Here is a 16,283-nt window from a genome sequence, read left to right on the forward strand (position 1 = left end):
TGACCAAACAATCTGGTGTTAGAGGAGTATTTGTGTGAGGGTGTGTGTGTGTGTGTGTGAGGGTGTGTGTGTGTGTGTGTGTGTGTGTGCGTGTGTGTGTGTGTGTTTCAAATCAAGACAATAGAAGCCATGGTAGAACAAGAAATAAAACCTCTATCAAAACAAATGGTAATGTTGCTAAAACTAATGGGAGAACTGACCTGTCAATAACGTGATTTTGCTCCTCAGTCAAAACTGAAAGAACTCTTCTTCATCCAGAGACCATGAAAGTAAAACAAATTGCAGTCATTGGTGCCGGAGTCAGCGGACTGGGTGCCATTAAGAGCTGCTTGGAGGAGGGACTTGAGCCTACATGCTTTGAACAGAGCAGTGATATTGGAGGACTATGGAGATACGAGGTAATTTTATAAGTTATATTCTCATGAAGTATAATGATATTTGTGCATGAGACAGAGAGAGAAAGACACTTTCTAACACAAATTAGGCCACAGAAATTTTAAACAATGTAACTATTCTTTACGAAGTAGCATTTTTGTCTATTCAGATAAACTTGAAACTTCTCCAGTACATGAAGAATTGTTCTCCATTTCCCATGGCTTTCTAGTCCGTGCAACAACATAACCGAGGAAAGTGACTTAGAAGCACAGATGCACTTTGGCTCATGATTTCCTGTACTGTGGTCCATCAGGGCAGGGATGCCATGACTGAGTTGAGCAGCTCACATCAAGGCAGGCAGAAAGCAAAAGAAATGCTTGCGTGGAAGGGCTTTCTTCCAATCAGGCCACCAGCCTATTAAATAGGCCCACTCCTATCCATGGTAGGCCTTCCCCTTGGCTAAACTTCTCTGGATATGCCTTCACATGTGAAACCAGAGATGTGTTTTATTAATTTCCTAGGTTCTTCCTAAGCCAATCAAACTCATTTCATCCTTTGCAAGTTTCTCACCACAAATCCCTTCTATAGTTTTCATTTTATTTTTTTGTGTTTCAAGAATTGATTATCTTATTTTTAGAATGACTGAATTACTGGTATCACTTTGGATCTGATGCCGTCATACAATTGAGTAGTATTACAAAACCCAACAATGACAAGAATTTTCAATAGCACATAAACCCAACATCACAACTGTCATTCTCAAACTCAGTGTGCATTGTTTCCTCAATTTCTGGAAGCCCAGGGTTGGTGTGTTTCCTTTAGGAGATACCAGAAAGTGGAAAGCCTGGGATATACAAATCTTTGACCTGCAATACGTCCAAGGAGATGACAGCCTTCAGTGACTACCCCATCCCCGACCATTACCCCAACTACATGCACAACTCCAAAATGATGGAGTATCTCAGGATGTACGCCAAGCACTTCGGGCTCTTAAAACACATCCAGTTCCAGGTAAGACATGAAACCCCACCGACAGCCTGCTCAATGGTCAAGGCAGAGACTGCACTGCCAGAGCCAGCTGGGGCACAGCTTCATCTGCATTTTCCATCCCTGTCTCTGTCACCTACACGATGAGTGAAGATATATCTCAGTATTAACTTTTCCTTACGTAGAAGCCTTGCTGCAAGGGTTGTCCCTAAAGTCTTGTTTCCAATTAATTTTACAAAAAGTAAAATGTGAGATGGATTGGGGGATGGGGAGGTAGTGTAATATTTTCTCAACATTTCCCAACTCTTGAGAAAGAATACTTTTATTGATTTTGTATTAAAATCCTGAAGAACCAGGAACTTTGAGCAGAAGTAATAATGGGTTTCTTTATCGAAACACAAAATGTCCGGGTTATAAGAAAGAAGCAGAAGACAGGAAGCAGTGTTGTAGGATTAGCTGTTCCGCTTGCTTCTCGTTTCCTAGACAAAGGTGTGCACAGTGAGGAAGCGCCCTGATTTTTCATCCTCTGGCCAGTGGGACGTTGTGGTGGAAGCTGATGGGAAGCAGAAAGCTTACATCTTTGATGGGGTCATGGTCTGCAGTGGTCACTACACTGAGAAGCATCTGCCCTTACAGGATTTTGCAGGTATCTAAGTGAATGAGGTACAAGGATATTGCAAGCGTTGCATTGCCTACATGGTCACAAACATTGGCGAATGGGGTTTTGTTTTCATTTTGGGGGTTTGGCTTTGTTTTGTTTTTATGCAGAATGGTTATTGAGGAAGGCACTTTCTTAAAAATCAGGAAAGATCTGGCAATAGAAACAACAATGAAACTGGGAACTAGAGTTCCTCCAGCAAGCGAAGCCTGGAGAAGGGGCTTTCTGGAAAAGAAACCATATGAGAAGCAGTGGGTGGAAGACTATGAACTTAGAGAATTGACACACGTTTGAGGTGGCTGGCCAAGAAGAGTATGGAAGGCCTGTGGAAAACGATTGAGGGAGATAGAAAGTGATGTGTGTCAGTCTGTCGTCTGTCTGTCAGTCTCACTGACTGCCTATGTGTGGAGAAGATACCTGATCATATTTTTATATCATAAATATAGAGAACTCAAATTTGGTTCCCAGAACCCATGTCAGGTGGCTCATAACTGTCTGTAACTCCAGCGCCTTGGGATCCAACACAATTTTCTGAATTCCCCCGGCAGCTGAACTTATGTGCATATATTCACATGTGCACACACACACAAAAAAAAATAAAACTTAAAAATAATAATAGAAATTACCATTTCTATCTATTTTAAGTGACTGTTACAAAGTCGATTATGTGATTTGCATTTAGTTTCTTTGGAACAACAGTTTTTGTTGCATATGGGAAGGGTCTGACTTATTTGTGAAATGCATAATCAGAGTCACAGAAGAGTGATGAACAGTTGCACATACAGAGACAGAGAGAAATGAAAAGTCAACGGCCTCCTCTTGCTACGTGAGGATCGTATTGAGCAAACTTAAAATGGGACATTCTAAGAGAAGCATTCCTGTGCTTTGATTCTGAACTTGGTCACAGAGTTGCTGCTAATGAATATTTCTTTCCTTGGATAACCTTATGCTGTAATATTGGTAATAAATGGCCAAGAACGGAGAAGGGGGTTACATAAATAGGAACTTAAAGTGTAAGAATAAGATTTTCTCCTGTGTCCATTTTCCACTTCTGCTTGTGACTTCGGGGATTTGGCTCTTCCTTCACAGGAATCACCCAGTTCCAAGGCAGCTATATTCACAGCTGGGAATACAAGAACCCAGATAGTTTCATGGGGAAGAGAGTGGTCGTGATTGGCATTGGGAACTCTGGAGCAGACGTGGCAGGCGAGATCAGTCATGTTGCTGAACAGGTTTGGTGTCCTACCCTGCTTCCGCTCCTGGGTGTAACATTGATACCTGCAGAGAAACGTGAGTCTAGGCTTTCTCTCTGGCTTTAGTGGTGGTGTTCCCATTTGGGCTAAAAGCTGAGAAAGGCAATTATGCATTATTTTCTTCTGGATATATATGAAGGAAATAATTTAAAAAGTACCTAAATAATGATATCTTTCTACAAAATAAATGAGCTGCAAAAGATAACAAACTAGGGTCAATTACCAGCATTATCTGCATGTCGCTACACTAGGAGAAAAGCATTTAAAAACTAAAATTAAATCTACAGAAAAATCTCAAGTGTTCCCAGTAGGCATGATTTTACAGAGAATGGTATGCGTGGACATGAATAAAGTACTCTGCTGATTTATGAATGAATAGCTAAGCACAGAGCAGCAAGCCCATGAGATCTTACTAACTAAGAGGAAGAAGAAGCAAGCAGCCCTCTCGAGTGCAAATGCTGCTGACTTCTGAAGAGTGTGGAAGGTCGCTTCCTGTCATTTAAAATTAGTCTTTGAGATTCATTCAAGATAGCCACCAGGAACATGTGAGTTTTCAAACAGCGGATGCTTTCTGCCCACATAGACTGTAATCACCCACTCTGTGGTCTACTGACTCACACCAAGCTTTGTGTAGATAATACGAGCCATGATTCATAAATCTCTGTGATTATGACCTTGCAAGAGAATGATTGTGTCTTCGCTAAAAAGCTGCAGCCTTCTTCAGTTAAATGACTCAAAGTAGCAAAGTAGGGAGCAGAGCTCATTCTCATAATTCTGGGCTTGTGACCTTTTACTATTTACATGGAATTGTCCATCTGCAAATAGGAGAGCATCTGCAGTGCTCATTTCCCCATTTCACTGCTGTTGTTACTATGTGCTTTGTATTCTTTCTCTCCATCGCTGTGGATTACAGAATGACACAGGGAGCAGGTGGGTGAACTTTTAACTCCCAGGGTAATCAGTTGTTGGGAATAAAGTCTTCACATCTGGGGCCTAACACGTTTCAGACATCGGGCACAGGTAGGGGAAGAAAGACCCATGACGAGCTGTAAGCGAACTGAAAAGGGGCTGAGTTCCTGGGCCTGTTCACAGTGTGAGAGGAGAGAAGTAGGTAGGCGGGTGAGGTGATGTGGGCAGTTAACCCTACCTCCTTGGTAATTAAAAAGCAAAACTATCAATACAGATCAATATGATTAGAAACAAGAGGCTTACTTGGCGACCACCCCTCTATGCAGGTTTTCCTCAGCACAAGACGAGGGACGTGGATATGGAACCGAGTTTGGGATAACGGGAATCCTCTGGACACCACCCTCTTCACTCGTTATAATAGAATCATGGGAAGGCTCTATCCCACATTCTTGATAAACAGATGGGCAGAGAATAAATTAAATGCAAGATTTAACCATGCCAATTACGGACTGCAGGCTAAACACAGGTAAGATCCAGACAGCATTTAAGACAAACAAATATTTTTTAAGCTGCTACAGCAGGGCTGAGGAGATGGTCCAGCAGTTAGTAGCCCTTAATGCTCTTACAGAAGACCAGAATTCAGTTCCAAGCACCCACATCTAGAGGCTGACAACTGCCTGTAGCTCCAGGTCCTGGGGATATGATGCCTTCTTGTGGTCCCCAAGGACGCTGCAACCCCCTACCCCCCAAACCCTCAACACACAAACATACACAATTTAAAACAAATTATTTTTAAAAAATCACCATGCCCGTCAGTTGTTGTATAAGGTAGGTTTGTGGAATAGTAACGAAAGGGTGGCATTCTAAGTCTCAATGGAATTGACTTTAATTGGGAATACTGAAGCCGTTTCCTGAGAACCAGGAACTGAGACGATTCTACTGAGAGAGGAAAGGATGCCCGTGGGGAATACATTGGTGAAGCAGCTAAGTTCCATCTCTAGTCTTCTTCACCCTGCCTTGCTGTGTCACTTCACACCATCACTAACTCTTGCACTATCACCTGTCCACAGCTTCCTATTCATCTTTTAGATTTAAACTTATGGTTCCATAGTAACCTTCAAGCCTGTTACCAGCTAGGACAATCTGCACCTATCCATGTTTCTGATCACTCTGTACTCAGGCAGTGCAGGTATATCTGAATTCAGCTGATCTGGTCTACTCTTCCATCATCCCGTCGACCGCTTACACCATCCACACTCAGCACCAAATGAAACCATACATCCCAGGGCTATCGTGGTTTCAGATGCTGTCTGGGGATCCAGTCTCTCTTCCTCCTCACACCCAACCCAGTCTTCTCACCCCTCACTCTTCACTGGTTCTTCCAATTCCACAGATATCTTCCTTCATTTGACTTCTCGATGCTTTACCCCAACCTGACATTTAGAGCTTGGTGTCATCCACGTGGTCTTTCTTGGCCCTCATTCTGTAGACAGAAGTTTCTGTTCTGCCTGGTCCCACAGCCATTCAGTCCCATAGAAACAGAGACTCATATTATTTATAAACTGTTTGGCCTATTAGCTCAAGCTTTTTATTAACTAGCTCTTACAACTTAAATTAACCCATAATTCTTGTCTATATTAGTCACATGACTTGGTACCTTTTATCAGTAAGGCATTCTCATCTTGCTTCCTCTGCATCTGGCTGGTGACTGCAGAATGAGCCTTTCTTCTTCCTGGAATTCTCTTAGTCTGGTTGTCCTGTCTATACATCCTGCCTGGCTACAGGCCAACCAGCATTTTATTAAACCAATACGAGTAACAAATCCTTACAATGTACAGGCGCATCTCCCGCATCTCCCATAGTATCTGTTACCAGAGGGAGGACCCTCATTCGTTCCTGACTGCTCAGACCCAAAATAATCACTCAGAAACTATATTATTTGCAATACTGTTTGGCCAATAGCTTAAGCATATTTCTGGCTTACTCTTATATCTTAAACTAACTCATTTCTATTATTTTACATTTTACCTTGAGGCTTGTGGTCTACCAGCAAGGTTCCAGCTGGCAGCTTGTGTCTTTCCCCTCTGGCAGCTCCATGGCATCTCCCTGACTCTGCCTGTTCTCTCTATATCTCTTCCAGCCTGGCTATGTTCTGCTAAGCCATTGGCCAAAAGCAGCTTCTTTATTCATTTAATTCAATAAAAGCAACACATAGACAGAAGGACTTCCCACATCAAGTATCTTCCCTTCTCACATGACATCAGTTTCTATATTTAAAAAAAGATAAGTAAACCAGGCATAGTAGATTATGCCATGATCTCAGCACTCTGGAGGCTAAGGCTAAAGGATTATCCTAAGTACAAATGCAGCTCACGCTAAACAGTGCATTCCAGACCACTCTGAGCTATAGAGTAAGAACCTGCCTAGTTTTATGGTATTGGGTGTGTAATCCTGGTAAAAGAAGATAGTTGATAGATGTATCAACTATGAAGCAATTTGAGAATAGGGCTTTCTGTAAGGAATTTGTAACTCAAACCTTACAATTACCAAATATTAGTGTGTCACTAAGCACAAGTACTTCCCAGTGATGATTTAATATTAAAGTCTTTCAGGTGTACTTTGCAGACCCTTGAAGGAGACTGATAACCAATTTATGTCAGCTTTTACATGATCCCAATCACAAATGCCCAAAGCCAACATTGAAGAACTTTACTTCTGGTAAAAATCCCATTATCTAAATATAGTGTTATCGTGATTTGATTAGTGAGGTCTGATTTGATTAAGTCATTATGACCATCTGACAAATTTGGAAACTGATGATAAGGTGTTTTTATGACCTGTCCAGAAAGTCACAGCAAGGAATAGCAGAATAAGTGTAAAGTCCATTCTGCCTCCAAAATCTGGTTCTTCACCAATAAACACTATAGGTATCCAGGGAGGGTAATAAATGATATTAAAATGATTGAAATACTGCTGTGGTTTTCTAATTGCTTACAACCTCAGCTTCCTTATGGAAATATTTGCCCTCATTCTGCACTATTATGCTCCTGAACACACAGATTTCTCAGCCATCAGTCTATCTTCGGTGACGATCTGCCAAATCGCATCATTACCGGGAAAGTGGTGATCAAGACAAACGTCAAAGAGTTCACCTCGACATCCGCCATCTTTGAGGATGGTACTGAGGAGCCCGTGGATGTTGTTGTCTTTGCCACAGGCTACACCTTCTCTTTCCCTTTCTTGGATGACAACTCTGAAATCCTGGACAGCAAACACACAATGTTTAAATTTGTCTTCCCTCCTCAGTTAGAGAAGCCGACACTAGCTTTCATTGGCATCCTCCAGCCAGTGGGAGCCACCATTCCCACGTCAGAGCTCCAAAGCCGATGGGTTGTGCGTGTGTTCACAGGTACGATGGTCCTCCTAAAAAGCAACTGTGCCCCCGACCACGCACTCAGGTAGTGAGGGCACATGGTTTTCTCTTCTACCTCCTCCCTATTCTGCCAAGGCCAGAGGTGTAGCTCAGGGGTAGAGCACTTCCCTGGTTCCCCGTGATTCTAGCTCTGGTTGATCTTTAGCATTTAAATCCCTCAGCTGACTTGGGATTCTGTTGTCAGAGTGGCTAATAGCCCTGTTCTATTGGAAAAGGGGCGCTGGGGGCTAACAATTTTTCATGGGAGTGTCCCTTTACTTGTAGGAACATCCTAGGTGTCCCTCCTGTGAGCCATGTATCTTATTCATAGTGGCAAACTATTTTATGTGTGGTTTTTTTTATTTTAATGTTTTGTTTTCTTTTATTATATGTATGTGTGTGTGCCTGAGTGTGTGGATGCGTGCCAGGTACATGAGGGTGCTCACAGAACCCAGGGGAGTTTCCTGAAATTGGAATTATAGATGGCCACAAGTGGCCAAATGTAGATGCTAGGAGCTGAACCTGGATCTTCTCGAAGAGAAGCAAGTGTTCTTAACTGCTGAGCCACCTGTCATCTCCTCTTCTGGCTTTCGCTTGCGTGTCTGCCCCACGATCACTATGGCACCATGAGCCCAACTTTACTTTCTCTCTGCTGTTCTGCCATAAGGAAAACCTGCTACTCTGTAAGTTAACTAAACACTTTTTAAAGGAATGAAAAGGTTTAAGGTAATGGATAAGTTCATTATTCCAAGCTTATTATTACCCCATATATACATGAATCAAAGTATCATACCGTATTTCATAAATATATGCAAATATTATGTATTTTTTTCAAAAAGCCATATTAAGATGAGTGTTTATAGTCATGAATTTTAAGCATAGCTTTAAACTAAAAAATAACAACCCCTCCAAAAAAATATTTTTCTTAAGAGAAAACTGACTCCTCTTGCTGACAGCCTAAAACTGATTGTAGGGAATGGCCTTCTGAGACGTTTTCTAACCATGGCTTGCACCGTGCATTCCATGGAGGCTCTACGGCTATACCCGTTCTACTTCCACGCCATCCTTTCTGTTTGCTTCTCTTACCCAGCCCTCCTGATGGTCTTTCAAAGCCTGTCTTGTTTCCTCAGGACTAAAAAAGTTACCCTCACAGAGCGACATGATGGCAGCCATCAACAGAAGGAAGCAGAAAATGCAGAAGGAGTAAGGAGCCTGGTTAGGGGCTTGGGGGGCTTGGGTTGCTGTTGTTAAAGTCAGTGAAATCTGTCTGGAGGGAATTACTCAGTTTTCTCTTCACGGGCTTTCTGCCTATGATCTGGTCTAATTGCTTTTGCTCAGCGACATACAGGGTGCATGTGTAAAAATGTCCAGCCAATGGATCATGAGGTCCCACAGTAACTGAACCACCTCGGAACACCCTAGTCTATAGCAGTGTCCAAACAAACAGACCAAACAAACAAACAAACAAAAACCAGGAAGCAGTCACTGACTCCTAGTAAGAACTATGGTCAAACAGAATATTTAATAAATATCTAAATTCAAAACCTAGGGGGAAAACAAACACTTTAACTCAATAGCTGGTAGCAAGATGCACTGTTAGTTTGAATTTTTTTATCAGCTTCTCTGGGCACATCCCTCAAGAGCACCCTGAGGAAAACCAGGAGACGTGATAAAATATTCTTATCACAACTTCATAACTTTAAGAAATGTACTTATTTTACTGTTTGATTTTCTTTTTCAAGAAACTACCTTTATTAAATATCAATTCCCCTTTTTCTGATTTCATGAATTTAATTTTTGCCTTAATTAATGGGTTATGGCAGCTCTCCTAAGCCTTGTTTCGAGTTCCCAACTACTTTTTCCTTTAGTTAGATGCCTCGTTCACGTTTTATGGTATTTTTAAAATACTCATTAGTGTCTTCTAAACATTTTGAAAAGTTTTTATAGTCTATAAATTGTCTATAATATTGGCTTTGTTTCTCTTTTACTCAAGAAAAATTTAGCCAAGGGTTTCTAGGTTTCCAAGACTGTGGAACAAGTTGCCAATGCCTAAGAGTATTCCAGGGCATAATTTGTGTCCAGAAATTACCATGTGTCAAGATACTGTGTATAGCTAGGAAGTGTTAAATGGGCAGTGGGGTTTATCATAGCATTCTCCCCAGCTCGGGGTTCTTGCCTATGACTTTTCTATAACAGAACTGGACTCTGTCTGGAAAAAGGACCTATTTTTCTCTTCAAAAATTAATCTAATCACTCATTCAACAATTTCTATACTTATGTCACTCTACTGGGCCCTGTGGGAAGATTAAAGAGGTCGATAATATATGACTTCTCCTCAAAACCTGTAGTAAAGCGTATAGATGTACAAAATGAAGATGATTTGTGAACAGAAGAGAATTAACATGCTACCAAGTAAGGGAAAAACTCACCGGAAACTCGGGGGTGAAATCTACCACAGGCATTTGAGCATCTTCTTCTCGTTCCAGGCTTGTGGAGAGTCCCAGAGGCGTACATCGCGTGCAGTTCATCGACTACATGGACGAAATTGCTTCGGAGATAGGGGTCAAACCCAACCTGCTCTCTCTCTTCCTCTGGGATACAAAGCTGGCCAAGGAGATTTTCTGGGGACCCTGCACCCCATACCAGTACCGTCTCCAGGGGCCAGGGAAATGGGCTGGGGCTCGGGGAGCCATCCTCACTCAGAGAGACCGGATCCTCAAACCCCTAAGAACCCGGGTTCTCAAACAATCTGAGGCATCACCCTCTGGTCTATTTTGGGTCAGATGTATCTGTATTGTCATTTTTCTCTTTGTTCCCGTGTTAGTTATCATGAAAGTGACATATTCCTAAGCTTACACTGACAGAGAGAGAGGTAAGCGCTTAAGAGAACCAATCATTGTTATTTGACACGCATGTAAAATGTTCATTAGACTAACTAGGGAACACATGAAGATTTAAATGAAAACCAAGTTACTCTGCTATGACTCTCCCAAGAGCTTTATAGGTAAGAGGTTTGAAGGTAACCTATTTTCTTGATTATATATATCATAGCTTATTTCTGCTTTATTTCAGAAGTGAAAGGATAGGCCTTATATGTTTTCCCAAAACAAGACGGTATGGAGAATAATTAGTGCGGTCCAATAAATGAACAATGGCTCGGGGAAGGCTAGGCCAGGTGTAACACTCAGAAGTATGTTCCATGGCCTCAGTGTACCTCCGTCCATGGTGAAATGTGTCTTTCCAGCAGAAAATCTGACCGGTCATTTTGCCTGGTCAAACAAAGCTGAAAAGTTAGTCTGTCGTTTTCCACCTCACCGCCATCCAATAAGAGGTCAACACTGCGTGGTCTTACAGACTTGAATGTGATCAGGAAAGATAATCAGAGAGACAAAGAGAGCAAAGCAGTCTCAGAGCATCTCACTGGGCGTCCAGGAGAAAGTCAGTGTCATTCAATAAAGATATCAGTGACTCTATAATAGTGGAGACTAAGGAGGCATAGACCACCTCATGGTTTTAACATGGGCGGCCGGTTTTAGGACAACTGGGCAGATCTTCATGGGCACTGTTTTACATGATCGTACTGGATTAATGATCATGTTGATGAGTGCTAAGATTATAGATAAAGATTCTCATATGCAGAAGACGCCATGGGCCAAACAAGTCGGCCATTATGGTTGATTAATTTTTAAAACGTCTTTGTGGGATGTGAAAGGGAAGTAAAAATGGAAATATATGGTGATTCTGGTGATCCTTGGTTATTAAAATGTTCACTGTATTATCCCCTCAGCTCTTTTGTAAATTTGAGAATTTCAAAATTAAAGCCATTTTAAGATAAAAGGCATTCCCGTGTGATGATGTATGTGTGTGCCACACGTAGGCCACAAATTCAGCATCTGTTTTGATTAGCCAAACCGTAAAAAGAAAACCTAGACAGATAAGTGATGAGGTTCATGAGCCATTCTGTCTAGCAAGAATGTCTTGAAGACATATGAAGACACTCACATCCATTGTGACCTGATTTCTCATCTTACAGTGAACTCAATTATGATCAATGTTTTTAGGATAGTGGGCCAATACAAACACACCCTTCAATTATCTTTTTTAACCAACGTAAATTTTAATGAACATAGGATCATAGTCTCATCATCTCTGGAATAGAGATACTTACAGCCCTGTGGTTGCTGTTTTAAATGTTGGTCTCCCTGTCTCAATATATATCAGAGTGGGGCTCCAGCCCTACTGAAGAATTGAGAAACAGTTTCCAGGTTTACAGTTTCCTGTTAGTGGTCCAGCTTCTGGCTATCCTCCTGTACTTCAGGTTGCTTTGACACATTGCTTCTACCTCCTGTAAACATTACAGATCGAATGGAAAGACATCCTGGCAGCTGAGAGCCAAGGAATATCAGTCGCAACACACAACAAACAAGAGAATTATTGGTAGGGGAAAAACCGGGAGGTGGGTGGCTTCCTTTGAACAGGATACAGGGCTTAAACAGAGTTTCTTGGGAAGGGGATGGAACTTTTCAGGATGGAGACTGGTGGGATTTCATGTCCATCAATTGAGCAATATTACATTGGGTCTCACACACAATTGGGCAATAGTGTACAGGGTGGGGGCAGGGTCCAGCAGTGATGGCAGTTAGAGCATTCTGTGGGTGGAACCTGGCAGTTAGAAGTCATGGAGGAGGGACCTGACCACATGGCTCGAGAAGCTTACACCTCTGTATCTAGTTCCTTGATGAGCTGAGCCTCAATGCCTACATTACTTTCTGTTTTCCCATGCTGTAGAGTTATGTGGACCCTTTACCATCCCCATTCCAGTTGACGTCACACCTTCACACACCCCAGGGACCAGTTTCAAGGACCACTGTTGGTGATTCAGTATAGACAAAGGAAAGTGTGTCTCAAAGACACAAGGTCAGGGCTGCTGGGGTGTCCAGGCCTCTGGGTTAGTGAGTCAAAAAGGAGAATGAGTAAGTTCTGAGTAAGAGCAGGAATTCAATTCCAGCATCAAATTCCAAGAGGCCTTGGGCAAGTTATTAATTTCTCATCCCTTGTAATATAATTTATTTAAATTAATTTCATATTATTCATTTTAATGTCTTTAGTCACCCAAAAGTTAATGTTTTAATATTTAAATGTTATAGCAAAAGTAAATGTAGTACTGGCATATCTTGAAATGTTTTTGGCTACTCTGTTCTAGACTTCATTGAATAAAGTTTTAATGGCACCATCCTTAACTCTTTCTTTACACTTAATATCTAAAAGTAAAAACTGTTGGGTTCCCAGGCTTGTATGAATTTTACCTACTGAGCTATCTCTCCAACCAATTTTTTTTTTAAATCTGAGCTTTTGCTCACATAGCAAAATACTTCACACTCAAATCAAGCACTCCAGTGATAAGTCTAGCTTTTAGGAACAGCTACTACACAAATACAGTTGATCTACGGGAGGGGGCTTCAATCAGAGAATCTGAACATGAAGCAGTTTTTTATTCAAGGTCTCCACTAACTGGATCTGCAATCTACACTGTCAAACTAACCAACCAGTGTCGCTGTCCATGTAAGTGCATTGTGTTGTCAAACATCAGTGACTGAATTAGAGGTAATTCAGAAATTGCCTTTGCCAGACAAAATGAAGGGCTATTCACAGGAGAAGTACCACTGAAGTGTGACATAAAAATATTATCAAGCAGCAATGTGCATTAACTTTAGATTAAAAACAAACCAACGTAAGGGCAAACAGAATTAAATATAATTTACATGAGGTGGTTATGGAAGATACCTGACTTTAAATCCACTCAAAAGCAGAGGCTAAAACAAGGGTTTGTATGCAGGTGGTTAATTAGGGAGGAACAGGAGGGCTGCAGAGATGGCTCATTTGGTAACATGCCTGCCGTGCAAGCATGAGGACTTGAACTCAGATCTCTCACACACATAAGAGCTAAGGGTTGTGGTACAGGACTGCAAACCTAACAGTGAGCATGCAGATCCCTGGAGCTATCTGACCAGCATCCAGCCATTCACCTAGCAGTGAGCTCTAGGTTCAGTGAGAGAGCCTGTCTCAAAAAAATCAGTATAGGAAGATGCCCAACAGCAACCTCTGCCCCCAACATGCACCCACATGCACATACATGCATGCACACACACAGACACACACACACACATGCACACACATGCGCACACAGACACACATGTGCATGCACACACACATGCACACAGACACACACACATGCATGCACACATTCATACACTCTTAGTTAATTAGTTTATAAATAGGAAAAGGAGAAGGAAGTAAGGCAACAGAAGTGACAAAAGATGGCAGAAGATTCCAATGTAAGTGTATATTATTGCTGCCAGGGTACCAGGGCTTCCAGTCACCTGTTTTGTGTAACTGTAATTACTTTCACCAAGCATGAGACACTAGATTAGCTATTGGTTCTCATCTGTTTCTAGATGAGAGTCATCCATGGGGGTGTCAGATCCTACACCCACATTGTCTAAAGCTGAGAGTCCTAGGAAGAACCTGGGGATAAAGTGAGACTCCATGGATGGATTTAAGGCAGACTCTGTCAACCTGAGGCTAGGTGAGTCCGTGTGATACCATCGCCAAAGTGGTTGGACAAAGAGATAAAGCATATGGTTCAAAATAGCAGAGTCATCTAATAGAAAAGGCCTCCCTGCTAGGACTTAAAATAAGGAGTGGACTTTGTAGCTACATGAGGTAATAACAAACAGACAGAAGGATCACATAGGCACACTTTGAATTGTGATGGAAACTTTTTGAAGAGGTGCAAACAGGGATATGCCATATTATAATTCAGCTGTTACACAGAAAATGGACAAAATAAAAGAAGCATGGAGGTGGAAAAAATGAAGATGTGAAAATATGAATGAGAACAAGGGACTAGATAGTGGATTAGAGACAACATTGCTTTCCTATACCTCCATGAGTCTGAAGCAAGGCATCACTATACCTGAGACGCATACAGTCTGGAGACAAAGAGTCAACAGGAAATAGAAACCAGGTTGCCTTTAGCAGAGAAACTACAGGCCCTAGCAAAGCACTGAGCAAAACATTAAGGGAAGAGAAGAATAACTCCCAGCATGGCTTCAAGCAAAAGGGAAAAGGAAAGCCCCAAGGCACTTCGACCAACACTGACACATTGAAAAAGTAAAGTTTGAGACAGGATATGGCCAGTCACGGTGGCGTATGCCTGTGGTCCTAACACTTGGGACATTCAAGCAAGCTCATGTGTGCCAGGTTCTCCTTACTGACTATCTAGTGTGAAGTCATCCCAGATACATGAGGACCTAGAAGTCCTCCCAAGCAGCCAAAAGAAACTGGAGAAGGATGGCCCTGTACTTCCTAGCTTGCTACTGGCACCCTAGATGGGGATCTGTTTAAGAGTCTTATAGTCAAAACTTGGGCCAACGAAAGAAAGATATGTGTTTTTACATCTTTAAACCCCAAAGACTTCATCTCCTATGCTGGACAGGGGTGCCACCCTGGGGTTCAGAGTGGACTCAGAACCTGGTCCTCACTTGAACTGGAATTCACAGACACAGATATGCTTGGATGGGGAAGTGCAATCCACACAGAGGAACACGTTGAAAAAGCTGTGGGTAGAACTGTGGTAGGAGGAAAAAACCAGCTGTGTATAAACATGAGGGTGGGGAAGAGGCCTTAGCTTAGAACTTCTGTGAGCCCAGGGCACACAGGACCAACCTGTAGCCCATCATCACTGCCATCACAGAGTGCTTGGGCATACCTGTCTTATACACTAGAGAGATTAGTGGTAGCTGCTGTCGGGGACTAGCTTCGACAAAAATACCTCTCACCAGGGTAAAGGCATGGAGATTAGAAATATAGTAAATATGAAGACAAGAATGAAAACAATAAAACATAGAAACATACAGGAGAGTATCGGGAGGAAATTCCAGTGAGTACTGAAAATTCGCCCACTTTAATTTCCAGCTGCTTAAAATATCCCTGGCTCCAAAAGGTAAGACAAAGGACTGTTTCAGGAGCACAAGTCTTCAAAGGCACTGAAGGCTACTTTCTGAGGACCAGAACCCTCTGATCTGTGACCACACACATCTACACTGGGCTGATAAACCAAAATCAAAACCTAACAGCCACCAGGATTCAAACATTGAATTTAGAACCTTTATACAGCTTCAACTGAAACATCAATAAAATTTCACTTTGCATTATCCCCTCTAAAGCAAAGTTAAGCAGGGCTGTGGCTCATCAAATGACTAACAATGGAAAGATGTGTATAAATAAATAGTTAAAACATAATCAAGCACTATAACAAATGTGCATGAAGTCAACAGGAAAATCCTTCCATGAAAACAGTTCTCCTTCACACTGTACCTATTGGAAGCTGAGATGCAGCTTGTCTTGAGACAGCAGGCTCCCAACTGGCACAGATTTTAAATGTTTCAAAGATTGATGGCTTTCTTTCTGAAGTCAGAGAGCACTGGCGAAATCTTTTCAGATCCACCAGTGATAATAATGACGATATGAAGACTATGTATGTTTGTGAAATATCTGCCCTGAAGTTTCTAGGACATTAGAAAATAGGCCATAGGTGAGACCAAAGCTCTTGGCTTCTTCTCAACCAAAAGATAATAAAAGTCACTCAAATAGCTTTGTCAAAATATAAAGCAAAAAGGCACATACT

At 41.9% G+C, this 16,283-nt stretch overlaps 1 protein-coding gene across 1 annotated transcript; it reads left to right on the forward strand.

Annotated features, from left to right (window-relative positions):
- Nucleotides 1-263: 263 nt before the first annotated feature.
- Nucleotides 264-10,444, forward strand: LOC121454979 (flavin-containing monooxygenase 5-like). Its single transcript, XM_041662445.1, has 8 exons — nt 264-398; nt 1,198-1,386; nt 1,846-2,008; nt 3,110-3,252; nt 4,509-4,708; nt 7,242-7,591; nt 8,725-8,797; nt 10,081-10,444. The coding sequence occupies exons 1-8, from the start codon at nt 264-266 to the stop codon at nt 10,442-10,444; spliced, it is 1,617 nt and encodes a 538-aa protein (XP_041518379.1).
- Nucleotides 10,445-16,283: the final 5,839 nt, after the last annotated feature.

This window comes from Microtus oregoni, unplaced genomic scaffold (genome assembly GCF_018167655.1).
Source record: "Microtus oregoni isolate MIOR12 unplaced genomic scaffold, Mior012 000013F_ref0000133, whole genome shotgun sequence".
In the NCBI taxonomy this organism is placed as follows: domain Eukaryota; kingdom Metazoa; phylum Chordata; class Mammalia; order Rodentia; family Cricetidae; genus Microtus; species Microtus oregoni.